Source organism: Oncorhynchus clarkii, chromosome 31 (assembly GCF_045791955.1).
Source record: "Oncorhynchus clarkii lewisi isolate Uvic-CL-2024 chromosome 31, UVic_Ocla_1.0, whole genome shotgun sequence".
Classification (NCBI taxonomy): Eukaryota; Metazoa; Chordata; class Actinopteri; order Salmoniformes; family Salmonidae; genus Oncorhynchus; species Oncorhynchus clarkii.
In genome coordinates, this window is record NC_092177.1 from 16,659,972 (window position 1) to 16,687,219 (window position 27,248).

The 27,248-nt window shown below is 42.0% G+C and overlaps 3 protein-coding genes across 3 annotated transcripts in view; 1 reads left to right on the forward strand and 2 right to left on the reverse strand.

The window, feature by feature from the left end:
• The window catches only part of LOC139391007 (SH2 domain-containing protein 4A-like), a 9,312-nt gene extending 3,499 nt beyond the window's left edge, over positions 1-5,813 (forward strand). Inside the window, exons 3-5 of the mRNA XM_071138465.1 lie at positions 4,132-4,367; positions 4,611-4,836; positions 4,978-5,813. Of these exons, the coding sequence (XP_070994566.1) occupies positions 4,132-4,367; positions 4,611-4,836; positions 4,978-5,102 (587 nt within the window). The 3' untranslated portion in view covers positions 5,103-5,813. The remainder of the gene's footprint in view (positions 1-4,131; positions 4,368-4,610; positions 4,837-4,977) is intronic.
• Positions 5,814-13,727: 7,914 nt separating this feature from the next.
• On the reverse strand, positions 13,728-17,503 carry LOC139391029 (CXXC-type zinc finger protein 5-like). The gene is made up of 3 exons (XM_071138502.1): positions 17,255-17,503; positions 15,604-16,540; positions 13,728-14,917 (listed from the first exon to the last, which is right to left on the reverse strand). Exons 2-3 carry the CDS (start codon positions 16,396-16,398, stop codon positions 14,873-14,875), a joined length of 840 nt encoding a protein of 279 aa, XP_070994603.1. The 5' UTR covers positions 16,399-16,540; positions 17,255-17,503; the 3' UTR covers positions 13,728-14,872.
• Positions 17,504-18,262: 759 nt separating this feature from the next.
• LOC139391106 (ubiquitin-conjugating enzyme E2 D2) lies at positions 18,263-26,601 on the reverse strand. The gene is made up of 7 exons (XM_071138628.1): positions 26,184-26,601; positions 24,685-24,748; positions 23,179-23,210; positions 22,942-23,019; positions 22,612-22,717; positions 22,287-22,380; positions 18,263-21,066 (listed from the first exon to the last, which is right to left on the reverse strand). The coding sequence occupies exons 1-7, from the start codon at positions 26,205-26,207 to the stop codon at positions 21,021-21,023; spliced, it is 444 nt and encodes a 147-aa protein (XP_070994729.1). The 5' UTR covers positions 26,208-26,601; the 3' UTR covers positions 18,263-21,020.
• Between the last annotated feature and the right edge of the window lie 647 nt (positions 26,602-27,248).

Below are 27,248 nucleotides of genomic sequence, written 5' to 3' on the forward strand. Positions count from 1 at the left end.
GGAAGAGAAAGAGACAGGAAGAGAAAGAGACAGGAATAGAAAGAGGCAGAGAGAGAGACAGGAAGAGAAAGAGGCAGGGAGAGAGAGACAGGGAGAGAGAGACAGGGAGAGAAAGAGACAGGGAGAGAGAGACAGGGAGAGAGAGACAGGGAGAGAGAGACAGGGAAAGAGAGACAGGAAGAGAGAGACAGGGAGAGAGAGACAGGGAAAGAGAGACAGGGAGATAGAAAGACAGGAAGAGAGAGACAGGAAGAGAAAGAGACAGGGAGAGAAAGAGACAGGGAGAGAAAGAGACAGGAAGAGAAAGAGACAGGAAGAGAAAAAGGCAGGGAGAGAAAGACAGGGAGAGAGAGAGACAGGAAGAGAAAGAGACAGGGAGAGAAAGAGACAGGGAGAGAGAGACAGGAAGAGAAAGAGACAGGGAGAAGAGAAAGAGACAGGAGAGAGAGAGACAGGAAGAGAAAGAGACAGAAAGAGAGAGACAGGAAGAGAGAGACAGGAAGAGAAAGAGACAGGGAGAGAGAGACAGGAAGAGAAAGAGACAGGAAGAGAGAGACAGGAAGAGAAAGAGACAGGAAGAGAAAGAGACAGGAAGAGAAAAAGACAGGAAGAGAAAGAGACAGGGAGAGAGAGACAGGAAGAGAAAGAGACAGGGAGAGAGAGACAGGAAGAGAAAGAGACAGGAAGAGAAAGAGAAAGAGACAGGAAGAGAAAGAGACAGGAAGAGAAAGAGACAGGAAGAGAAAAAGGCAGGAGAGAGAGACAGGAAGAGAGAGAGACAGGAAGAGAAAGAGACAGGAAGAGAAAGAGACAGGAAGAGAAAGAGACAGGAAGAGAAAGAGACAGGGAGAGAAAGAGACAGGAAGAAAAAGAGACAGGAAGAGAAAAAGGGAGGGAGAGAGAGAGACAGGAGGAGAAAGAGACAGGGAGAGAAAGAGACAGGGAGAGAGAGACAGGAAGAGAAAGAGACAGGGAGAGAGAGACAGGAAGAGAAAGAGACAGGGAGAGAGAGACAGGAAGAGAAAGAGACAGGAAGAGAAAGAGACAGGAAGAGAAAGAGACAGGAAGAGAGAGACAGGAAGAGAAAGAGACAGGAAGAGAAAGAGACAGGGAGAGAAAGAGACAGGAAGAGAAAGAGACAGGAAGAGAAAAAGGCAGGGAGAGAAAGACAGGGAGAGAGAGAGACAGGAAGAGAAAGAGACAGGGAGAGAAAGAGACAGGGAGAGAGAGACAGGAAGAGAAAGAGACAGGGAGAGAGAGAAAGGAAGAGAAAGAGACAGGAAGAGAGAGACAGGAAGAGAAAGAGACAGAAAGAGAGAGACAGGAAGAGAAAGAGACAGGAAGAGAAAGAGACAGGGAGAGAGAGACAGGAAGAGAAAGAGACAGGGAGAGAGAGACAGGAAGAGAAAGAGACAGGAAGAGAAAGAGACAGGAAGAGAAAAAGACAGGAAGAGAAAGAGACAGGGAGAGAAAGAGACAGGAAGAGAGAGACAGGAAGAGAAAGAGACAGGAAGAGAAAGAGACAGGGAGAGAGAGACAGGAAGAGAAAGAGACAGGGAGAGAGAGACAGGAAGAGAAAGAGACAGGAAGAGAAAGAGACAGGAAGAGAAAAAGACAGGAAGAGAAAGAGACAGGAAGAGAAAGAGACAGGAAGAGAAAGAGACAGGGAGAGAGAGACAGGGAGAGAAAGAGGCAGGGAGAGAGAGACAGGGAGAGAGAGACAGGGAGAGAGAAAGAGACCTGGAGAGAGAAAGAGGCAATGAGTAATTGAGCATGCTTGAGCACCCACTCCACTATTCTGAGAAACACAACCCTGAAACCACACTCTTATCTACAGAGAAAGGCCTTCAGATCAGGCCTAGTTCCACCACTCTCACTAACCCATATCTCTCTCACTAACCCATATCACTCTCTTTTCCATTCTATTCCTCTCTCCCCCTGTCCCTTTCTCTATCTGATAGGATATAGAATATAGAATCTCCATTGGTACTAATAGAACAGTATAGTGTAGTACCCAGCCCTCTCATCAGAGCTCTATAATCAGAAACACAGCGGCAGCGATTGATTCATTCCACATGCCTGCCTGCCCGGCAGATTGAATAGGAGTGAATAGAATTGAGTAAGCCCTGTGGTTTGGTGAGGCTCGCTGCTTTTAGCCCTGAATATCTCGTTACCACTATGTCTTTCCAATCTGTGCTCTGTGTCACCTGAGTGTGTGTGTGTGTGTGTGTGTGTGTGTGTGTGTGTGTGTGTGTGTGTGTGTGTGTGTGTGTGTGTGTGTGTGTGTGTGTGTGTGCGTGTGCACGTGTGTGTGCGTGTGCACGTGTGTGCGTGCGCGCGTGTGTGTGTGTCATCTTAGTAGCAGAAGGTCAGGCCAGGTCATCTCTTAACACCTGGTGTCAAACTGACCAGCAGAACAGAGTGTTGAGCATCAAACACTTCACCATTCTTCTCACAGGCCCCATGGCCCAGAAATACTCTCCTTATGTAAGATAGTAAGTAGGCAACACAGTACAACTCCTAAATGTCACACATGCACGAGCAGATATAAGTACGCGCACACATATAGGGAAGGATGCAGGCGCGCACACACAGCTTGTGGTCCATCCTGTAGGCTTAAAAAATACATCCATATTTCCAAAATGATTTGCTTCCACACCTTTTCTTGCAATTGTGCTCTTCCCTTATTACATAGGCTTATTTTCAACTATCTGAACTGAAATTAATTAATTGAAATGGGCCATTTTTTCAAATTTAGGCTAGTAGCCTGTTCATGTGTATCGTGTTCATTTCACTGTAATGGTGACCTGGCTGTAACTAGAGACTAGAGGTTGTAACTAGAGACAGGTTGAATCCCACTTATGACACCAATTAGCACAGGTCTAAGGTCAGATCAGAGTGATTACTGGAAGGTGAAGACCATAGTCTAGTGTGTCAGTAAGGGGGTTTTCACACTTTTTTTATTTGTTTGAAATATGTCATCTATAGGCTGAGAGCTTCACACACTGATTATTCGATTGTGGGAGAAGACAATAGGGGTCCAAATCAATGCTAGCTCTTTGAATAGTGTGAGAAGACAATAGGGTACCAAATCAATGCTAGCTCTTTGAATAGTGTGAGAAGACAATAGGGTACCAAATCAATGCTAGCTCTTTGAATAGTGTGAGAAGACAATAGGGTACCAAATCAATGCTAGCTCTTTGAATAGTGTGAGAAGACAATAGGGTACCAAATCAATGCTAGCTCTTTGAATAGTGTGAGAAGACAATAGGGTACCAAATCAATGCTAGCTCTTTGAATAGTGTGAGAAGACAATAGGGGTCCAAATCAATGCTAGCTCTTTGAATAGTGTGAGAAGACAATAGGGTACCAAATCAATGCTAGCTCTTTGAATAGTGTGAGAAGACAATAGGGTACCAAATCAATGCTAGCTCTTAAAGGGGGTACAATTTTCAATTACATCGTTACTAAATCTGCAGTTATTCTTCAGCTATTTATTTTGTTACCAATAATATGTACATGTTAATATTATCTTTTGATTATAATAATGATGTCTAATAACTACATGCAATCTATTAGCTTCCGATAAGACAGAATGGCTTGTCTTGTACCCAGAGTGCATTGAGTAAATGTTGGAAAAAGATCTTGGTTCCTTTCTAAACATAGCAATGTGAATGCAAAGAGAACTCACACCACAAAACAGGTGAACAGTGAACTGGCAAAAGAGTTGAGTCCTCATGCCAAGGAGAGGACAGTGTGAATACAAAGACAACTGAGTTCTCTTGCTTTTTTTTATTTTTACCTCAGAGTTCACTTTAAAGAGGACTGAGATCGGGTTCTTTTAAAGAGGACTATATGTGAAAACACCCTAAGGCAGTGTTTGTGTAGATCCTATACACTGGACAATAGATAAAACTAGGCTACTGTAGATGTCAGTGACGTGTTTGTTCACTGATAAGACAACAGCACCATCTGCTGGGCTGGAACCAGTACGACAACCAGACTCCATGATGAACTCTGACAATGGATCTAAAATAGTGATAGGTTTGAAGAGTTACCTTCTATTGTATTATCTGTGATAATTACACAGTGTGGCATTCAATGTGTCTGTGTGTTTCTTTGTCTCCTCAGGTCACAGTAAGAGCGTGCGTTGGCTGTTGGGTCGTGATGGGGATGTGAGTGTGAGCGTGATCGGAGAGGTGGATGAATTTAGATCCTCCAAACTCCTCCAGACCCTTCGTACCAACACCAGACTACAGAGTACAGAAATTAACAACCTAGTGGTTGATATCCATACTGTGTCTCTACTGACAGACAGAGAGAACCACCAAACCAGCTCACAATCAGCCATACTGATGCAACTCAGCGTAAGTGTGTGTGTGTGTGTGTGTGTGTGTGTGTGTGTGTGTGTGTGTGTGTGTGTGTGTGTGTGTGTGTGTGTGTGTGTGTGTGTGTGTGTGTGTGTGTGTGTGTGTGTGTGTGTGTGTGTGTGTGTGTGTGTGCGTGCGTGCGTGCGTTTGCGTTTGCATGAGACACAGAAAGAGAGGGAAAGAGAAAGATATCAGCTCTACCATACAGGATGTAGCTCACCATTCTTCTTCTATTTCCAGGAAGACTCAGACGGGTCTAAGGACTCTGAGGAGGACCAGTACACAGGCAGTGCTGAGGTCGACCCAAAGGACACCAGGGAGGACAGCATCGACAGTGTGTCAGGCTACAGCACAGATGACCTAAAGGACTGGGGCCTCTGCTACAGACCCCACTGCAGCAACATCAGCCTCTGTCTCCAACCCCAGCTGTCAGCCAGACAAAAGGCCTGCCCACAGAGCAGAAGAGGTGAGAGAGAAAGAGCGATAGAGAGAGAGAGAGTGTTTTTTGTGTGTGCATAAGTGCGTGTGTATGACATACTCTACACTCGATTCAAGCTCATTGACTTAACATATATTTTTACAATCCTTTCCCTCTCTATCTCTCTAGTGGTGGTCAGTCATGAAGAGGAGAGCCCAGCATTTGGTGGTCGGGTGGCCCAGCTCAGGAGAGCATTTGCCACGTCCTCTCCCACCACCATTCCCCATGTGGCCACCAAACCCTTTCACCTGTAGCTAGCAGCCAAACCTCAGGTAACTCCAGGGTCACCTCCAGTCAACCAACCACACAGAAGAGGTACTGCCCACTTGACGGGCTCATATGAATACCAGGTACAAGTGACCTACGGACAGACACTCACCTAAGGAACGGTGCTGAGAAATATGAGCTCCAAACTTAGCCGAGTTAAAGGTGGACATGCACGGCTGAGTGGGAGGAATGCTTGGCGCTGGTATTCTGGTGAAACGGCTCCCTTTAAAGATTCCTGGAGACTGCATGGTAGTCATACAGTTCTACCTCTCCTGGAAGCTAAATACACAAGAGGTTTGGACATGGCTAACACAAGAGCTATTTCTACATATGTACAAGAGGTTTGTATCTCATTTGTACATGGGGTGGAGGAAAAGATTTAGCTTCAAATTTCTCATCATGAATTATGTAAAAAAAAGAAAAACCCCAGCTGTAATAAGGGGCGTGGTATGTTTGGGCTATAGGTCAAACCATCCTGTCATGTTTTTAGATGCCTGATCTTTTGCTTTGTTAGTTGTTGTTATCTAACGGTCTAACCTCGTAGATTTTCTGGTCATATTCTGTTTTGAACATTTGCGCTCTAACTACATTTGTTTGAGGAGGTTATTTCAATATTGTGTGTGAAATATGCTTGTGCAATGCACAAATTAATTTGACCTGTTGTCTTCTAATTCAGCTGAATAAAAATGTGGAAGAAATGTGTGAGGGTGTTTAAGATAGAGAGAGAGAGGATTAATAAAGAGAGAGAGGATTAATAAAGAGAGAGAGAGGATTAATAAAGAGAGAGAGAGGATTAATAAAGAGAGAGAGAGGATTAATAAAGAGAGAGAGAGGATTAATAAAGAGAGAGAGAGGATTAATAAAGAGAGAGAGAGAGAGAGGATTAATAAAGAGAGAGAGAGAGGATTAATAAAGAGAGAGAGGATTAATAAAGAGAGAGAGAGGATTAATACAGAGAGAGAGAGGATTAATAAAGAGAGAGAGAGGATTAATAAAGAGAGAGAGAGGATTAATAAAGAGAGAGAGAGAGGATTAATAAAGAGAGAGAGAGAGGATTAATAAAGAGAGAGAGAGGATTAATAAAGAGAGAGAGAGGATTAATAAAGAGAGAGAGGATTAATAAAGAGAGAGAGGATTAATAAAGAGAGAGAGGATTAATAAAGAGAGAGAGAGGATTAATAAAGAGAGAGATGATTAATAAAGGGGGAGAGGATTAATAAAGAGAGAGAGAGGATTAATAAAGAGAGAGAGAGGATTAATAAAGAGAGAGAGGATTAATAAAGAGAGAGAGGATTAATAAAGAGAGAGAGAGGATTAATAAAGAGAGAGAGAGGATTAATAAAGAGAGACAGAGAGGATTAATAGAGAGAGAGAGAGAGGATTAATAAAGAGAGAGATGATTAATAAAGAGAGAGAGAGGATTAATAAAGAGAGAGCGAGGATTAATAAAGAGAGACAGAGAGGATTAATAGAGAGAGAGAGAGAGGATTAATAAAGAGAGAGAGAGAGGATTAATAAAGAGAGAGAGAGGATTAATAAAGAGAGAGAGGATTAATAAAGAGAGAGAGAGGATTAATAGAGAGAGTGGATTAATAAAGAGAGAGAGGGGATTAATAAAGAGAGAGAGAGGATTAATAAAGAGAGAGAGGGGATTAATAAAGAGAGAGGGGATTAATAAAGAGAGAGAGAGAGAGGATGAATAGAGAGAGGATTCATAAAGAGAGAGAGGATTAATAAAGAGGGAGAGGATTAATAAAGAGGGAGAGAGGATTAATAGAGGGAGAGGATTAATAAAGAGGGAGAGAGAATTAATAAAGAGGGAGAGACGATTAATAGCGGGAGAGGCTTCATAAAGAGGGAGAGGGGATTAATAAAGAGGGAGAGGATTAATAAAGAGGGAGAGTATTAATAAACAGGGAGAGGATTAATAAAGAGAGAGAGAGGATTAATAGAGGGAGAGGATTAATAAAGAGAGAGAGGATTAATAAAGAGAGAGAGGATTCATAAAGAGAGAGAGGATTAATAAAGAGAGAGAGAGGATTAATAAAGAGAGAGAGGGGATTAATAAAGAGAGAGAGGATTAATAAAGAGAGAGAGAGGATTAATAAAGAGAGAGAGAGGATTAATAAAGAGAGAGAGAGGATTAATAAAGAGAGAGAGAGGATTAATAAAGAGAGAGAGGATTCATAAAGAGAGAGAGAGGATTAATAAAGAGAGAGAGAGGATTAATAGAGGGAGAGGTTTAATAAAGAGGGAGAGAGGATTAATAAAGAGAGAGAGAGGATTAATAAAGAGAGAGAGAGGATTAATAAAGAGAGAGAGGATTCATAAAGAGAGAGAGAGGATTAATAAAGAGAGAGAGAGGATTAATAAAGAGAGAGAGGGGATTAATAAAGAGAGAGAGGATTAATAAAGAGAGAGAGAGGATTAATAAAGAGAGAGAGGATTCATAAAGAGAGAGAGATGATTAATAAAGAGAGAGAGAGGATTAATAAAGAGAGAGAGAGGATTAATAAAGAGAGAGAGGGGATTAATAAAGAGAGAGAGGATTAATAGAGAGAGGTTTAATAAAGAGAGGTTTAATAAAGAGAGAGAGAGGATTAATAAAGAGAGAGAGGATTAATAAAGAGAGAGAGAGGATTAATAAAGAGAGACGGAGAGGATTAATAGAGAGAGGTTTAATAAAGAGAGAGAGAGGATTCATAAAGAGAGAGAGGATTAATAAAGAGAGAGAGGATTAATAAAGAGAGAGAGGATTAATAAAGAGAGACAGAGAGGATAAATAGAGAGAGGTTTAATAAAGAGAGAGAGAGGATTAATAAAGAGAGAGAGGGGATTAATAAAGAGAGAGGGGATTAATAAAGAGAGAGAGAGAGAGGATGAATAGAGAGAGGATTCATAAAGAGAGAGAGGATTAATAAAGAGGGAGAGGATTAATAAAGAGGGAGAGAGGATTAATAGAGGGAGAGGATTAATAAAGAGGGAGAGAGAATTAATAAAGAGGGAGAGACGATTAATAGCGGGAGAGGCTTCATAAAGAGGGAGAGGGGATTAATAAAGAGGGAGAGGATTAATAAAGAGGGAGAGTATTAATAAACAGGGAGAGGATTAATAAAGAGAGAGAGAGGATTAATAGAGGGAGAGGATTAATAAAGAGAGAGAGGATTAATAAAGAGAGAGAGGATTCATAAAGAGAGAGAGGATTAATAAAGAGAGAGAGAGGATTAATAAAGAGAGAGAGGGGATTAATAAAGAGAGAGAGGATTAATAAAGAGAGAGAGAGGATTAATAAAGAGAGAGAGAGGATTAATAAAGAGAGAGAGAGGATTAATAAAGAGAGAGAGAGGATTAATAAAGAGAGAGAGGATTAATAAAGAGAGAGAGAGGATTAATAAAGGGGGAGAGGATTAATAAAGAGAGAGAGAGGATTAATAAAGAGAGAGAGAGGATTAATAAAGAGAGACAGAGAGGATTAATAGAGAGAGAGAGAGAGGATTAATAAAGAGAGAGATGATTAATAAAGAGAGAGAGAGGATTAATAAAGAGAGAGCGAGGATTAATAAAGAGAGACAGAGAGGATTAATAGAGAGAGAGAGAGAGGATTAATAAAGAGAGAGAGAGAGGATTAATAAAGAGAGAGAGAGGATTAATAAAGAGAGAGAGGATTAATAAAGAGAGAGAGAGGATTAATAGAGAGAGTGGATTAATAAAGAGAGAGAGGGGATTAATAAAGAGAGAGAGAGGATTAATAAAGAGAGAGAGGGGATTAATAAAGAGAGAGGGGATTAATAAAGAGAGAGAGAGAGAGGATGAATAGAGAGAGGATTCATAAAGAGAGAGAGGATTAATAAAGAGGGAGAGGATTAATAAAGAGGGAGAGAGGATTAATAGAGGGAGAGGATTAATAAAGAGGGAGAGAGAATTAATAAAGAGGGAGAGACGATTAATAGCGGGAGAGGCTTCATAAAGAGGGAGAGGGGATTAATAAAGAGGGAGAGGATTAATAAAGAGGGAGAGTATTAATAAACAGGGAGAGGATTAATAAAGAGAGAGAGAGGATTAATAGAGGGAGAGGATTAATAAAGAGAGAGAGGATTAATAAAGAGAGAGAGGATTCATAAAGAGAGAGAGGATTAATAAAGAGAGAGAGAGGATTAATAAAGAGAGAGAGGGGATTAATAAAGAGAGAGAGGATTAATAAAGAGAGAGAGAGGATTAATAAAGAGAGAGAGAGGATTAATAAAGAGAGAGAGAGGATTAATAAAGAGAGAGAGAGGATTAATAAAGAGAGAGAGGATTCATAAAGAGAGAGAGAGGATTAATAAAGAGAGAGAGAGGATTAATAGAGGGAGAGGTTTAATAAAGAGGGAGAGAGGATTAATAAAGAGAGAGAGAGGATTAATAAAGAGAGAGAGAGGATTAATAAAGAGAGAGAGGATTCATAAAGAGAGAGAGAGGATTAATAAAGAGAGAGAGAGGATTAATAAAGAGAGAGAGGGGATTAATAAAGAGAGAGAGGATTAATAAAGAGAGAGAGAGGATTAATAAAGAGAGAGAGGATTCATAAAGAGAGAGAGATGATTAATAAAGAGAGAGAGAGGATTAATAAAGAGAGAGAGAGGATTAATAAAGAGAGAGAGGGGATTAATAAAGAGAGAGAGGATTAATAGAGAGAGGTTTAATAAAGAGAGGTTTAATAAAGAGAGAGAGAGGATTAATAAAGAGAGAGAGGATTAATAAAGAGAGAGAGAGGATTAATAAAGAGAGACGGAGAGGATTAATAGAGAGAGGTTTAATAAAGAGAGAGAGAGGATTCATAAAGAGAGAGAGGATTAATAAAGAGAGAGAGGATTAATAAAGAGAGAGAGGATTAATAAAGAGAGACAGAGAGGATAAATAGAGAGAGGTTTAATAAAGAGAGAGAGAGGATTAATAAAGAGGGAGAGGATTAATAAAGAGAGAGAGGGGATTAATAAAGAGAGAGAGGATTAATAAAGAGAGAGAGAGAGAGAGAGGATGAATAGAGAGAGGATTCATAAAGAGAGAGAGGATTAATAAAGAGGGAGAGGATTAATAAAGAGGGAGAGAGGATTAATAGAGGGAGAGGATTAATAAAGAGGGAGAGAGAATTAATAAAGAGGGAGAGACGATTAATAGCGGGAGAGGATTCATAAAGAGGGAGAGGGGATTAATAAAGAGGGAGAGGATTAATAAAGAGGGAGAGTATTAATAAACAGGGAGAGGATTAATAAAGAGGGAGAGAGGATTAATAGAGGGAGAGGTTTAATAAAGCGGGAGAGAGGATTAATAAAGAGAGAGAGAGGATTAATAAAGAGAGAAAGAGGATTAATAAAGAGAGAGAGGATTCATAAAGAGAGAGAGAGGATTAATAAAGAGAGAGAGAGGATTAATAAAGAGAGAGAGGGGATTAATAAAGAGAGAGAGGATTAATAAAGAGAAAGAGAGAATTAATAAAGAGAGAGAGAGGATTAATAAAGAGAGAGAGGATTCATAAAGAGAGAGAGATGATTAATAAAGAGAGAGAGAGGATTAATAAAGAGAGAGAGGATTAATAAAGAGAGAGAGAGGATTAATAAAGAGAGACAGAGAGGATTAATAGAGAGAGGTTTAATAAATAGAGAGAGAGGATTAATAAAGAGGGAGAGGATTAATAAAGAGAGAGAGGATTAATAAAGAGAGAGAGGATTAATAAAGAGAGACAGAGAGGATTAATAAAGACGGAGAGGATTAATAAAGAGAGAGAGGATTAATAAAGAGAGAGAGGATTAATAAAGAGAGAGGGAGGATTAATAAAGAGAGAGAGAGGATTAATAGAGATAGGATTAATAAAGAGAGAGAGAGGATTATTAAAGAGAGAGAGGGGATTAATAAAGAGAGAGAGGATTAATAAAGAGAGAGAGAGAGAGGATTCATAAAGAGAGAGAGGATTAATAAAGAGAGAGAGGATTAATAAGGAGGGAGAGAGAATTAATAAAGAGGGAGAGAGGATTAATAAAGAGAGAGAGAGGATTAATAAAGAGGGAGAGGATTAATAAAGAGGGAGAGAGAATTAATAAAGAGGGAGAGGATTCATAAAGAGAGAGAGAGGATTAATAAAGAGAGAGGATTCATAAAGAGAGAGAGAGGATTAATAAAGAGAGAGAGAGAGGATTAATAAAGAGAGAGAGAGGATTAATAAAGAGAGAGAGAGGGGATTAATAAAGAGAGAGAGAGGATTAATAAAGAGAGAGAGAGGGGATTAATAAAGAGAGAGAGAGGATTAATAAAGAGAGAGAGAGGGGATTAATAAAGAGAGAGAGAGGATTAATAAAGAGAGAGAGAGGGGATTAATAAAGAGAGAGAGCAGATTAATAAAGAGAGAGAGGATTAATAAAGAGGGAGAGAGGTGAAAGGGGGAGAGAGGAGAAAGGGGAGAGAGGTGAAGGAGGGAGAGAGGTGAAAGTAGGAGAGAGGTGAAAGAGGGAGAGAGGTGAAGGAGGGAGAGAGGTGAAAGTGGGAGAGAGGTGAAGGAGGGAGAGAGGTGAAAAGGGGAGAGAGGAGAAAGGGGAGAGAGTTGAAAAGGGGAGACAGATGAAAAGGGGAGAGAGGTGAAGGAGGGAGAGAGGTGAAAAGGGGAGAGAGGTGAAAGAGGGAGAGAGGTGGAGGGAAAGAGGTGAAGGGGGGAGAGAGGTGAAAGGGGGAGAGAGGTGAAAGAGGGAGAGAGGTGAAAGAGGGAGAGAGGTGAAAGAGGGAGAGAGGTGAAAGGGGGAGAGAGGTGAAAGAGGGAGAGAGATGAAAGAGGGAGAGAGGTGAAAGGGGGAGAGAGGTGAAAGAGGGAGAGAGGTGAAAGGGGGAGAGAGGTGAAAGAGGGAGAGAGATGAAAAGGGGAGAGAGATGAGAGGGAGAGAGATGAAAGGGGGTGAAAGGTGAAAATGAAAGAGATGTGAATGAGGGAGAGAGATGAAGGAGGGAGTGAGGTGAAAGAGGTGAATAAGGGAGAGAGTTGAAAGAGGGAGAGAGATGAAAAGGGGAGAGAGATGAAAGAGGGAGAGAGGTGAAAGGGGGTGAGAGGTGAAAAGGAAAGAGATGAAAGGGTGAGAGAGCTGAAAGAGGGAGAGAGGAGAAAGAAGGAGAGAGGAGAAAGAGGTGAAAGAGGGAGAGAGGTGAAAAGGGGAGAGAGGTGAAAAGGGGAGAGAGTTGAAAGAGGGAGAGAGATGAAAAGGGGAGAGAGATGAAAGAGGGAGAGAGGTGAAAGGGGGTGAGAGGTAAAAAGGAAAGAGATGAAAGGGTGAGAGAGCTGAAAGAGGGAGAGAGGAGAAAGAAGGAGAGAGGAGAAAGAGGTGAAAGAGGGAGAGAGGTGAAAAGGGGAGAGAGGTGAAAGAGGGAGAGAGGTAAAAAAAAGGGGGAGAGGTGAAAAGGGAAGAGAGGTGAAAGAGGGAGGGAAATGAAAGAGGGAGAGAGGTGAAAGAGGTGAAAGAGGGAGAGAGTTGAAAGGGGGAGATGGAATCCTCTGTTGTTTTATAGTGATTTGTATTCATGGTGACCAGAGAGGTCAAGGACAGCCAGACCTGCCTTTCACCCTGCTCTGGGATAGGATTATACCTAGATCTCAAACACACGCGCGCGCACGCACACACGCACACACACGCGCGCACACACACACACACACACACACACACACACACACACACACACACACACACACACACACACACACACACACACACACACACACACACACACACACACACACACACACACACACACACACACACACACACACACACACACACACACACATATACAGGTCACACATGTGGGTGGAATGCATTAAAAACTATATAGATTAATCTGAGGTGGATTACAGTTGTTTTTCTGAAGCCCCTAACAAAACAGGGAGAGGAGGGTTCCATGCTCTGGTTAACTAGTGGAGTTCCCAGCAGCTGGTTAACAAAAGGATGAAAAGGACCTAGTGGTAACTTGATTAGCGAGTAGCGGCATGGTGGCGACAGAAACAGGCTGGCTGTATGAACACATTCAGCACAACTATATCTCTACCAACTCAATAAAGCATGTCTCATGTACCACCAGGACAGATGAAAGTGTGTCTTTAGGATTCAGGAACAATGGCCTCTTCTTCTATGACGCCCTGCTAGCACTGCTGTAGTAAGATCCAACCAGTGTAGCATTACTGAGCCATGTAACAGCTGGCTGCAGCGACTAACATAGCTAGGTCCAACTGTGGTTTGAGAGGACAGACTTAGAGCCAGGGTCATTCTGTATTTTCAACAATGCATCCATCTTTATCCCTCCATCTCTCTACCTCTCCATTTCTCTAGGGATCGTTCCCACCACTTCCCTTTCTCTTTTTGCCCCTTCACTCTTCCCCTACTATCTTCATCTCCTCCTGTATCCCCTCCCCCTCTCCTGCCATCTTGCAGGGCATCAGAGCTAGACTCTGCAGGCGTTTGAGGCGGCTCCAGACCTCACGGCCAGAGGGTGACACAGATTTCCGGAGGAAGGGGGATTCATCTCCAAATGACTGGAAAGGCACAAGGGGAAAGTGGAGATTCGGGAATATAACATCCCTTTGTACGCGAGAGTAAGCGATGCACAATAGGACATGTTTTTTATTCAGTGGGAATAGTAATAGCGTGCTACCTGATTATTTGCCTGAGTGGGCAGTACCTCTGTAAGACACGCCAACAAGCGCAACAACACACACACACAGGCTCTCTGACTGAAGGCACACAGGAAGTGCAAGCAATTGCCCAATTATAGCGTGACACCTCACCCTGCCATTTCCATGGTTACGCCATCCACCCGTCCCCCTGAGTGAGCGGTGGAGGAAGAAAGTCCTATCTCATCAACTATCGTCACGGCAACCTCCAAACCCCCTGTCTGTGTGAGCCATACTCTCTGCAATCACAATATTACTGTGTGAGAGAGAATGAGTGTCTGCATACTGCATGATCAGGAATAGAATTTAAACATTTGAATCAGTGTGTGAATGGGAATGAGAATGAGTGTGAATGCATTGAGTGTGTGGGGAGTCACATTTTCATATATTTTGTTCGTGTAAGTTTTGGTTGTGTGTGTGTGTGTGTAATGTAGTGATAAGGCTCTCCACTCTGTCAGGCCATCATGCATGCCTCCCCCAAGACACACTACATAAAGCCCCACTGGAAATAGACAGGGATCAGTCAGCCCCTAAAATACACACAAAGACACTCATCCCAACACACACATAGACAGGCAGTTTCCTTGTCTTTATTCAGAAGGCAGACCGTAGAGATGTAAGAACTAGACACTAATCAGGACTTAAGTACATCTACTACTCATCATTGTATCAGCTGTGACATGAATAGAAAAACAAACATAAACATCATATTATGACCAGTCTGTCCTTCTTGGTTTGGCTTATATGGAAACGTCCAGGTCAGAAACTTTGATGACAAAATGTTCCAAAATGGAGTATAAAAAGGAGTTACATTTTCAATGAATAAACAATACTCTGTGGTTAATGAGGTGGCTCATTTTGGGCCCAACAATATGTAAATCCATTGGTATGACTTCTCTTTTCTTTATTGAGTTTTCATCTTCATGTTTTTGATTGTCGAAGATACTGTACTCTCCAAGCCAATCCAACAAGGCCACCTGAATTGACTTTGTATGCCCAGAGTATCCATGATCACATTCCAAATGGGCGGAGTCTATTTAATTTGACTGGCAGTTCATGGGAAAGATAGGTGGAATCCTATTGTAGCCATGGAAACGCTGCTCCTGATGGAAACACCATCTTCTATGAAAGTAGAGGAGAAAGGTCAGAAGGCAGTGGTCCACTCAAAACACAAACACATGTATACAGACTATTACACCTCAAGACCATTGACAGTAACAAATGAACATAGTACTATTAAAGAGGTATACACTGAGTGTACAAACATTAAGAACACCTTCCTAATATTGAGTTGCACCCCCATTTGCCCTCAGAACAGCCTCAATTCATGGACTCTACAAGGTGCCGAAAGTGTTCCACAGGGATGTTGGCCCATGTTGACTCCAATGCTTCCCACTGTCAAGTTGGCTGGATGTCCTTTGGATGGTGGACCATTCTTGATACACACAGGAAACTGTTGAGCCTGAAAACCTCAGCATGGTTGAGCCTGGCACCTACTACCATACTCCGTTCAAAGGCACTTAAATATTTTGTCTTGCCATTCACACACACAAAACCATGTCTCAATTGTCTCATGGCATAAAAATCCTTCTTTAACCTGTCTCCTGTCCTTGATATACATTGATTAAAGTGGATTTTACAGGTGAAATCAATAAGGGTTCGTCCCTGGATTCACCTGGTCAGTCCATGTCATGGAAATAGCACTCAGTGTATATTATTTTGGGCAGCAGTTGTCAAACCTTAAATAAAGTCAGAATGGCCATTCTAATAGTGTGTATTTAGGTGTGTGTTTCTCCACTTCCTCTCACCTCTAACCCAGTGGCTGCCTTCTTCTTCAGCTGCTCACACTTCCTGTACTTGCAGATCTGGTGTCCGGTCTTACGGTTGCGGCAGGCGCTGCACTCTTCACAGTTCCCCATCCGTCGACATGGCACACACTCTCCGCACCGCTTCCTCTTCCTTCTCCCAGCTCCCCCCCCGCCGCCAGGGGACGAGCTCTCGCCTCGCAACCCCTCCACACCCTCCCCAACGCCAGCCATTCCCATTGACCCTCCACCACCAGTCAGGAATCCCCCTCCTCCCGCTGTCAGAGCAAACAGGCCTGGGTTCAAGGAGAACCAGGAGCAGCCTAGCAGTGGCAGGAAGTCTGTCACACAACCCATGCTGTCCCCTTCAACCCTGGACCCACCTTCCACCTCCTCCCCATTTCCCCCAGCCCCCAGCCCGCCCAGAGGGCCCTGGTCCTTGGGTGTGGGGGTCAGTGTCAAGGCCCCAGCCCTCATCAGCAGCTCTGCAGCATGAGCCAGGTGAAGCCCACTGGGGGAATCCCAGAGGTCTATGTTGGAGGAGGGGGCCCGGTGAGGCTTGGGCTGCCTGGGCTGGTTGGGCCTGTGCTGCGCTGCGGTGGGGTGGAGGAAGCCCCTGATATCCGTACTACTGGAGCTACTATGGTGGTGGGCTATTCTGTTGGTGTTGTTGAGATACTCTGAGAGGGAGCAGGGATGAGAGCGCTTCAGGCTTCGTCTTAGAGGCTCACTGAGGATCCTATTGGCTCTCTGCTGTTCCGGAGAGGAAGGGCCAGACATGTCCAGGGTATCTGCCATACTGGGTGAGAGGTGGGGAGGTGGTGGGGTAATGCCAAGGTAAGAACAGTGACAACAGACCAGCTGTCAGTTAGCCAATCACAACACACTGACAGCTGTTATATTCCCATGATCCTCTCTGATACCTTTATACCCTGTGGAGCTGAGCAGAGGGAGATAGAGGAGAGGGGGAAGGAGACAGAGGAGACAAAGAATGGGGAGAGAGGTGGAGAAAAGAGGTAGATGTTAATAGAGAGGCATTGGTAGATGGTTGGTTTTATTTTCAGTGAATGAAAGATAATGATGACATAGGCCTAAGTGTAATTAAGGGAATACTAGCCTATGTTTGAGAGAGCTTGTAAAATGTGTCCAAAATATAGGCTACATCTGAGGCTTATAAAACGATATGCCTTGAATAACGTGACGCTTTCTACATTCAAGTTAAGATAGACCAGGGTGTTGTTGCACCTGAGTTCCAAGGGGGACAAATCTATGCAATAATGGAATACCACAAACAAATAGCCTATTGCGCATATGCGCCAGTCAAATTTGGAGCGCGCATTTCGATTTGACTACAGTAGTTGCGATGTGAGCCATGCTTGAGAAAATACAATCTCTACCTCTAAATGGCATCGAGTTCGAAAAGGATAAGAAAATACCTTTTGTCTAGACACAGTGACAGTCCAGGGTACGCGCGTGCACGACACGGTCGCAGTGGATAAATAAAACACGCTATGTTTCCTCACTAAACGACAACGTGTGTGTTTGGGTGATGTAATTCTTACAATTGATAATATTGCAAAAGTATGAATAGGTCTTATCTCTCTTCAATATATGATATGATATTATCACAGCCTTTCGTAATTCGTGCACCTACCAATGCGATGCGAGCTGACCAGAGCCCCACCGTCCAGTGGTTTGTCCGTGGTGCCTTCCACGAATATTGGAATAAATAAAGGGAGACAGAAAAAAATCATAAGAAATTGTCAACTATTAGACACATCCAATCTTTATCTACAGTGATCAACCGAGAAAACGGAGCCGTAAACCATTTGTCCAGTTCGGTGGCTGCATAGGTCCTTCGCCTTTACCGTCTCGCATTCCCACCTCCTCGTCCCCGCCACTCGCTGAGCGGAACACGCAAACACTCTTCATAGATTTGGGGGGCGTCACACAAAAAGCGAACTGGAGTCATGGTCGTGAGACTCAGAAAATGACCCCATGACCACAATATGTCCGAACAGCGAATTCCTGTGTACATTTCATTTCTGTGTCGTCATATAAAATGTTACAAAAACATAGACAGATAACGCCAAAGTGGTCATTCTTTTAAAAATAAAATGAATGGCAGGAAATGTTTTCTTATGCCTACAATAACTCTTGATTGAAATAGATCACTGTTAAGAAATTGGAAAAGGCTGTTTGAGGAATCACTTTTTGTTATGAATGAAATTCATCAGACTGGCAGGTGAGTGATTGTATGTTGTGTGTGTTCCTTGCATGGTGTCATGGTGTTGGAAGCCGGACTGTAGCAAACAGGGTAGTCGCCATCAGGGGAGATTGGCCAATTTAGAGGCGCACCGGAAAGTCCACTCCACCTCTTGTGAGAGTCCTGTTTGGCACACATCCAGTTGTGGTGTGAGGCTGAGTGTGTGTGCGCGTAGTGTGGCCTGGGCAACAGTAAAATGGAGAGGGGCTGCGTAATCCTCACGCCTGCTAGTGGAGCGAGAGCAGCTCCCAGCGGCTAGAGAAAATATTGCATTGTATAAGTGGGTAAAATGGCATACATCGGAGCACATAAACTGCTTTGCAGCGAGACAAAATCAGTACCACATAATGTCGGCCTTCTAGGGCTTCAGGAAACGAATGAGTCAACACTCAAGTCTGACCACTTTGACAACGTTTATTCACAATATACAGGACAAAATACATCACCGTCAAGTCAGTCATAATCAGTAGAAAATGTATCTGTTGGACATTAAAAAATATATATTCCTATAGGCTTTACTTTGAACAGTGGAATAGACAAGTCAGACTTGACATAAGACCATACCTTCATCTGTAACCTTACTATAAAGGTCTATAAACAACACTAATTAGTCAAGCTCCGCTTTCTGAAATACTATTATGGAACCCTTCTAGACCTATAGGACAGGTCCTGTCTAAAAGTCCTATTCTCTGTGATGTTTTTAATCCACGAAGATATGCGTACGAAGGCTATTGTGTATTACAACACAAGAAATGTGTCTAGACTAAACGCCTTTTATTTTAAGATGAGTAAAGATAGTAGGCTACTATAGACCTGCCTATGGTAAATTACCATGGCGAATGGAATATAAATCCTAGCCACAACAGCCCCTCTCCACCTCCTGGACCGTGGCCCCACATAACCTGCTCTATGAAATCTGAGATCGGGGCACCGCTCTGAGATCAGGGCAACGATAAGTAGCTAAATAAAAGCCGGCCACACCTTGGACTATTTGAATCAGCGACTATCTGTCGCGGGATTAAAGGCCAGGGAGTTTAGCGCGCCCACTGCCGTGCCAAGCGCAATCTCATGGCGCGCTCTTAAGGATATGAAAACAATCGGGTTGGTCAAGGATTTGCAGAACACAATGGCCACACAAGCCTGAGCACTGGTGGCAAGGTTGTCCTACTTGAAGATACAACCTGGTTAAAATGATTGGTAAGTGTCCACTGTCCTTGCGAATTTATTTATGGCTCCTCTCAACAGGTTGCTTTCAGGTGTAATTGGGTGCAGTGGGCTAGTGAATGTAGTAAACAATTACAATGTCCTTATATCTAGGCTACATAACTTCAGCTGTGCTTACAGTGTGAAGGTATGGCTAAGTGTGGCGAGTGTTTTGAATTGATCAATTGTTCACATGAGTATTCCTAACGTTCACTTATTCAGACATTAACCTGGAGAATTATAAAATAAATAGCTTTACCTTTAGATATCTGGAATCGATGAGTTTCAAATACTACTGGGATTGACATTTGCAATGATGGAAGTTGAGGTAACGGTAAACCTGGGGGGTTTGCATCCTGTCCGTTGGCCGGTGAGATGTTCTGATCTCGCGCACCAAGGTCAGTCAGAATACATCTGAACAGTCTTTTCTGACAGACTGGACCAGTCCAGACTGAGTGACGTCACTGGTGCAATGACCAATCAATCCAATCATCAAAAATAGCTACAAAGTAACTAACTGTAGGTTGTCAAATCGGACATAAATTTGATGTTTTGGGATAAAAACAGTAAGCTACTACATGAGTAGAATTTGATCTGAAAAACTGGGTAATCATAAAAATGATCAAACTTAATCACCATTTCAACTATTGTGGAACCTATTATTTAAGATGTGATTCAATGTATTGACAGGCAGATATTTGTAAGGCCAGTGGTAAAGTAACATTTTATGGCATTTAAGTGCAATTTCCCAGAGCCAAGGTTTCAGGTTATTTACATTTTAGAGGAAGCCTTAAAATCTGCTCCACCCCCCCCCCCCCCCCCTTTAACTTGACTGGGGAAAACAAAGGCAAAACCAGTAGCTGAACAACATGTTGTCTTCCATCCATCTCTCCAGCCAGTGATGTTTGAAACTCAAGTGGACGCTTGAGTCGTGGTTTTTATTACACAGTTTAATCAACACACAAAGCTCAAAGAGCCTCTCAGGTAATTCAATATACAGAGTTTGTTTGGGTGAGGAGCATTTGTGTCCTCACACCCAGAGCCCAAGCCAGCCCCACAGCCTGAAGATGTTGTTCGCCTCCAATTTCAACAATAGCAAAAATACAACCTAAGAGTTATAGGGAAATAATAAAACACAGGATAAACTAAGAAAACTTTCTTTAAATACCTGGTCCAAAACCTCCAGTTTGTGAATGTAATGAAGGTGGTGGTCTGAAGGTGAAGGTGGCGAAAGGGGGTTTGGGGGGGGCGCGGGGGGGGGACGCGTGCACGGAAACAATCTTGGTTTATGGCAATGGTGGGGGACAGTGGATCAATTAAAGTCCTTTCATATAATTTGAGAGAAGACCAGAAGGCCATACAGTTTTCCATTTTATAGCCTGCTATGATTTTTAAATAATTCCTTTGTAGATTTTATACAAAATACATGAGTGCCCTCAACTCAACATGTGAAAATCTTTCCTGAAATCATGTCTATATAGCTGGGATATCAGGAGACAAAATAAGGTATAAGAGTGTAAAAATCCTTCAATTTTAGACCCCCCTCCCCACCAAAAAAAAAAATAACAGCCCCCTAGTCATACAGATGATAAGGAATGCTTTTAGAGTCAAGAACATTTGGAGTGAAGGCGCAGGCAGAGCCCTATGGAAACATCAGGGGAGAGTAGCCCAGCCTGCATCAGAGATATGACCAGGATTAAGGAGGGGAACGCAAGGGGCATGATTGAAGTTTGAGAATATGTACACCATGGCTGCCAGGTTAAGTAGGGTGGAGAATTAGTCGTAAAGGGAGGGGGGAAAGGAAAGAGGGAGGTGCTCTGGTTAAGGGGAGGTGTGGCTCAAAGAAAGCACTCCAATGGAAACCAACAAGATCCGTTTTAACTTCTCTTTACTTTCAAAGCTCCCCTAACCTTAGTTGTACAGGTGGTTTCGCCATGATTCTACTCCAACACTACATTGCATACTTTTGTGTCCATTCCCGAGCTATTCTGTTGTACCTGGAAGCAAAGAGAAAGAGTGTGAGTTTCTGGTTCATGAATAGAGTAAGTGTTCAGATTAACACACCGAACAAAAATATAAACGCAACATGTAAAGTGTTGGTCCCATGTTTCATGAGCTGAAATAAAAGATCCCAGAAATGCTTCACAGAACAAAATATTTAGTTCTCTAAAATGTTGTGCACAAATGTCTTTATGTCCTTGTTAGTGAGCATTTCTTCATTGCCAAGTTAATCCATCCACCTGACAGGTATGGCATATCAAGAAGCTGATTAAACAGCATGATCATTACACAGGTGCACCTTGTGCTGGGGACAACAAAGGGCCACTAAAATGTGCAGTTGTGTCACACAATGCCACAGATGTCTCAAATTGAGGGAGCGTGCAATTGGCATGCTGACTGCAGGCAAACTACGGACAACGAACACAATTGCATTTTATCGATGGCAATTTGAATGCACGGAGATACCGTGACAAGATCCTGAGGCTCTTTGTTGTGCCATTCATTCGCCGCCATCACCTGATGTTTCAGCATGATAATGCACAACCCCATGACCAAGAATCTGTACACAATTCCTGGAAGAGGAACATTTCCCAGTTCTTCCATAGCCTGCCTACTTAGACATGTCACCCATTAAGCATGTTTGGGATGCTCTGGATCGCTATGTATAACAACGTGTCCCAGTTCGCCAATATCCAGCAACTTCGCACACCCATTTAAGAGGAGTGGGACAACATTCCACAAATAAATCTATGCAAAGGAGAAGTTTCGCACTGCATGAGGCAAATGGTGGGCACACCAGATACCGACTGGTTCTGATCCACGCCCCTTCCTTTTTTTTTTTGAAGGTATTTGTGACCAGATGTTAACTGTAAACCCAGTCATGTGAAATCCATATAGTAGAGCCTAATTAATATATTTTGATTAACTGATTTTCTTATATGAACTGTAACTCAGTAAAAATCTTTGCAATTGTTGCGTTTATATTTTTGTTCAGTATATATATTTTTGTTCAGTATATATATTTTTGTTCAGTATATATATTTTTGTTCAGTATATATGCAAACATATTCAACAGCTGCAGCATACAGACATATACACCCAGAGGATTATCTAAAGGATCTAACAAGATCATCCTGTTTAACCACTGACTCGAGAGCTTGTATGACATCCTATAGTACACCTTCATCTGAAGCAAGATATTTAGTTAGTTACTCACTTTTCCCTGTCCGTCTTGTAGATGCGAGCGATCTCCGGTACTAAGGGGTCGTCCGGGTTTGGGTCGCACAGCAGAGAGCAGATTGACAGGAGAACTAAGGGAAGGTTCAATGTTAATGGTTCAGCTTAGGACAGAGGTAAGGAGAGCTGAACTTAAATGAGTTAGGCAGTTACTGTTACAAAACAGAAACAGGAAGTTCAGTCAGTCACTCAGATACCCCACCAGACACAGGTTCCAAAACAAACAGCAAAGAGGACATATTCACATTTTACAGTCTTACTAACATAAAAACAAAGTGTTTTTTCTTCTTTTTTTCTCCGTGTACCTTTGGAGATGGTGAGGGCGGGAGACCACTGTGATCGCAGGATGTCGAGACAGATGCTACCGTTGCTGTTGATATTTGGGTGGTAGATTCTTGTGGTAAACGCAACCTGCACACCCAGAGAAACAAACAGAATGGACATGGTTGAGTTAAGAGGAAGAAAGAACTAAACGGATGACAGGTACAGAAAAGGAGCATCATGAAATGACGCAGTTACAGCTATCAGAGAAAAGATGCAGAAACAAATGATTGTGTGTGCTGGTGTGTATGAGAAACTACGATAAGTGGATGTCATCTGTCACTTCAGTGTGTGTATACACATTTCTGTCTCACCTTTGGCGGTTTGAAGGGGTAGTCTGTGGGAAAGTGAATGGTCAGGAAGAATACCCCACCCTGATAAGGACTGTCGTTCTGTTAGAGAGAGCAGAATATTCAGCACTATTAGTATCAAGTCAATCTTAGCAGAGTTGAACAGGTCTTTAGTATAATTTAATCATGTCGAGAAACACTGTCCTATACAACATTATATAAGCTAATATTTACGGTAGTGTGATTGTCGTCAGTACTTACAGGTCCCATTATTGTGGCTTGCCAGTGAAACACTGAAAAACAGAGAAGTGAAACCACCAGATGTAGTCAGCCAGAGTAGCGAGAGGTAGTAGGAATGCTATGAAGTCAGGCTGAGGCAAAGCCCAGGATGGGGCTAGATACTTATTCTAGAAGATTTATAATACAATTCCAGCAGTATAAAAAAATGGATTGACGTAATATCATGAATGATGTCAGTGCAGTAGTTAAGCAAATGGATATTTGAATTCAAGCAAATGTTATATTGCTGACGTAATCCATCCTAAAAACTCAGGGGAGTGGCCGAATGCCATCTAAAGATAAGAATGAATGCAAAGCTCTCAACGAAAAGAACTAACTAGAACATTACATTTTAAACAAAGATACCATTACCACCCTGAGCTAAAATGCAGAAATGTGAGAAAATCTATAAGGAATAAGAGAACATCCGAGTTTAGAACCATTAGACAACCATTCTCTCAGAAAGACCCAGGTTGCTCTACTATAGCCTATCTGGGATGTTATATAAGCCCAAAAGAAGTTGTGGACATGGGTGACAAAGCTAAAATTCGTCCAATTTTTGAGCTGAGCACATCAGAGGGCACAGGGCAGTATATACCAGTTTAGATGGTTGCCGGAGAGTTCTTGAGAGCTAGTGATTCTCAAGCAGGCAGACAAAAAAAGTGGAATAACTACAATAAGCCAATTTGTTTCATCACTGTGTTCCCTGATAAGACATATCATTTAGCAGCAATTTGACAGATATCAGATGGCATTTGACACTTGTCTGAGTGAACCACTCAGTTTGTTAATGGCTTTGAACTTTATATCTTCTTATAATCAACAAGCAGTCTGACAGTAATTACTATGCATCTAAGACAATGATTTGACTAAAAGAGTGACTTGAGATGTATGTTCAGTGATGCTCTTACAAACTGGGTGTTCATTCCACACAATAAGCTAAATAAATCTCATTGTAAAAATTGCTTATTTTTTTGTAATTTGTAAGACAAGGAAAAATGTGCAATCTGTCCAATCAATTAACATAATCTAGTATCAATGGTGTCCAGGTATGGTAAGGCAGTTAGTGACATGCTGCTCCTGGCTATGATGGTCATCTTACCTCACCTACCTTAATGTAACCATAGAACCATTGGTAAGCCAGCACAGACTTCCTGGTATCTGACCCAATACCAAAAGTGAAACTGATTTAAAGGGAAGGCATTTCACTGAGCCTGTAGATTCTAGAACAAACATGTGGCATTAAAGTAATCATTTTGAGATAAGCAGTCCAGATACTCTGTGGTTCTGGTTGGTTGAGAGAGTTTACTGATAAACCAGACTGCACAAGACACCACATTTCAGAATAATTATGGATTATCTGCATCTAGACTACTTCTTTAACACAAATCATGTGGAGAGCAGGAAGCCTAAAATGTTGAACAGGATGTCCGAACAAAAGCGATAACTGACATGTATTGTTGTGTTGCCTGATGACGAGCTACTTACTGTCATCTCCTACTGGTCCTGCAGAACACTGGGCTGGTGGGTCCCGTGCCAAGTCATTCAACTCCTGAGAGACGAGAATACAATCGGTTAGCAATACTAGTTGAATGCATTTGTCTGCAAAGGGGCAGCCAAATGTTCATGAACAATCCAATACCGTTACAATTCCATTTATATCACTTAGCACAGGCTCCAGAGAAACTTACAGAAGCAATTAGGGTTAAATGCCTTTATCAACAGATTCTTCAACCTAGTCAGCTCAGGGATTCAAACCATTGACCTTTCGGTTACTGGCCCAATGCTCTTAACCACTAGGCTACCTGCCTAACACAGACAAATCATGTTTTCACTAGTAATGTGACACCAGAGTTTAGAACATATACAAAGTGAGTAACAAGAGTTCACCTACAAACAGTCAAACATTGTTAGATTAAACTGCCTGATCACACAGCTTCATTCTACTGAGTTTTAGTAATCGAAATGAACTACCTAAAAAAGTTAGGTAACAATATACATATTCCCCAAGCAACACACATGACAACCAAAGATCATAACCATGATATGAGTTAAGTCAACGTCATGGAAGCTACTACTGGGATTGCCTGGTATCTACTTGGCTAGCCATCTTTTGTCAACATGACTACCAAAAGTTTATGAATCCGTATCTTTAGCTGGTTAACGATGCCCAAATGTTAGCCAACTGCCACGCATTCTGGTTTATCACTATTATGAGTGAAGATATTAACATGTAAAAAAATAATTTTAAAAAGGCCCATCTGGTGATATATCTAGCTAACATACTAGTTAGCTAGTTCCATTACGTAGTTAGCTGACATGGGGATTATTTTATATTTTTTAATACACCTCATCTGGTCAGTTAGCTACCGCTACTCGGGGCCCAGTTTGACACTAATATGTCAAATTACAGCGGAGTGGAAGGCTAGAAAACGGTTTTAGCTAGTTAGGGCACGATATTCCCAGCCATAACCTAGCAAGTTATCGCATAATTAGGTAGCTAGCTAAGTGTTTACTGAATTTGTGGGACAAATATTAAATATATTTAGCTGGCTAGTTACTAACTAGCAAGCTAACTAACGTAGCCGACTGCATTAGCAGTGCTAGCTAGCAAACTGCAGAAGCCGTTAGCTGGCTAACGACTATTATGTAAACCAGCTATTTTGGATTCTAAATATGTAAATACATTGATCTCCTCTGAATAAAGATAACAAAATTACTAGCCAAGTTAACGTTAGATAGCTAACGTGAATTGGCTAACTGGCAGTAAAAGGTGGAGGGCCCAAAATGTGGATCGAACACCGAGAGGCGCATTGGTTAACGCCGTCAGCCCAGCATTAGCCGTACCTCCGTGGGTAACAAGCTTTTAAAGGCACAACATGTAATACCGACGTCATTCAGATTACACATATACCAGACAAAATTCAAATATCACTTATTTATTGTAACTGCGAAACATTGGGCCTTGTCGTTGACTTCCTTCTTACCTTGTGAATTCTTTTAAGAGCCATTGTATTGTGCTAGCGCTGCCGTCACCGAAAACGTGTTATACTCGATTAAAATGGCGGTTCCGGTCTCTGTCCGGAAGGAAATTATTCGAAATATATCTCAAATAATACCTTGGTCTAATACTCAAATCACCGATTACTATCAAAATGGGCACACCGATATAATGTTCTGGCTAAACTGAAAGACACTAGGGGTAGAACCACCGTCCTTCCTCCTGCTGCTGCAGCCGCTACCAAACCACTCACTCTGCGCTGTTTGTAGGAACCCTTCCGCCTACATGCGCATCCATCACTGATGTTTCAGCACCATAGATTGCGCGCCGACAACATAGCGGTGCAATTGACGTCATTTCGGCTCTCGACAAGCGACAAGATATGAATAGTTCGCATGAATGATTCGAGCCAAAATGGCTTTCAAGCATATATTTTGCACCGTTGCGAGCTCATGAGAGAGCCTAGCAAATCGTTAAAAACATCTAGCAGCAAATTAGTTGCAATAGAAAGGGGTTGGACACACCACCATCAGGAAATCGTTTACAAAATATGATTTATTATTATGTATATGGGTTATTACACGTCATTTATACGGGACAGTTAAATAATAAGCGCGGAGGGATATAAGGACTATTCGAGGTTCTTATCGCGAGAATGTAGTGCCACTACAGAAGAAATTGAGCAGTGAGAACCCTCCTTCACCCTAAATACAATTTTACAGAGTATAAATAGGAGGTCAAATATTTTGCATTTAGCTCTTTACTAATGCACTGTTTTGTGTCTGTTTTGACATATCGTTAATTCGTTTTTCACATGAACATTATATATATTGACCTATGTGGAAAGCAGCCTAATAATACTAATAAGGGAAATTAGATAATATGGCTAAAGAATAAAGTAATAACAGATAATGGTCCTCTTATTCATGTTCTTGCTCTATACTCATATGCATTATATGCCATTATAAACTGGGTGGTTGATATATTTAAGCAATAAGGCACGAGGGGTGTGGTACTGTATATGGCCAATATACCAAGACTAAGGGATGTT

Bases quoted from the DNA above. Each gene is read 5' to 3' on its own strand.
- LOC139391029 (XM_071138502.1), bottom strand. From the start codon at position 16,398: ATGGCAGATACCCTGGACATGTCTGGCCCTTCCTCTCCGGAACAGCAG. The intron at 14,918-15,603 runs GTGAGAGGAAGT...CTACTTTCATAG, and splicing joins AGGCAGCCACTGGGTTAGAG to AAGATGGTGTTTCCATCAGG.
- LOC139391106 (XM_071138628.1), bottom strand. From the start codon at position 26,207: ATGGCTCTTAAAAGAATTCACAAG. The intron at 23,020-23,178 runs GTAAGTACTGAC...TCTCTCTAACAG, and splicing joins AAGCCACAATAATGGGACCT to AACGACAGTCCTTATCAGGG. The intron at 22,381-22,611 runs GTACACGGAGAA...ACCTTCCCTTAG, and splicing joins CGCCCTCACCATCTCCAAAG to TTCTCCTGTCAATCTGCTCT.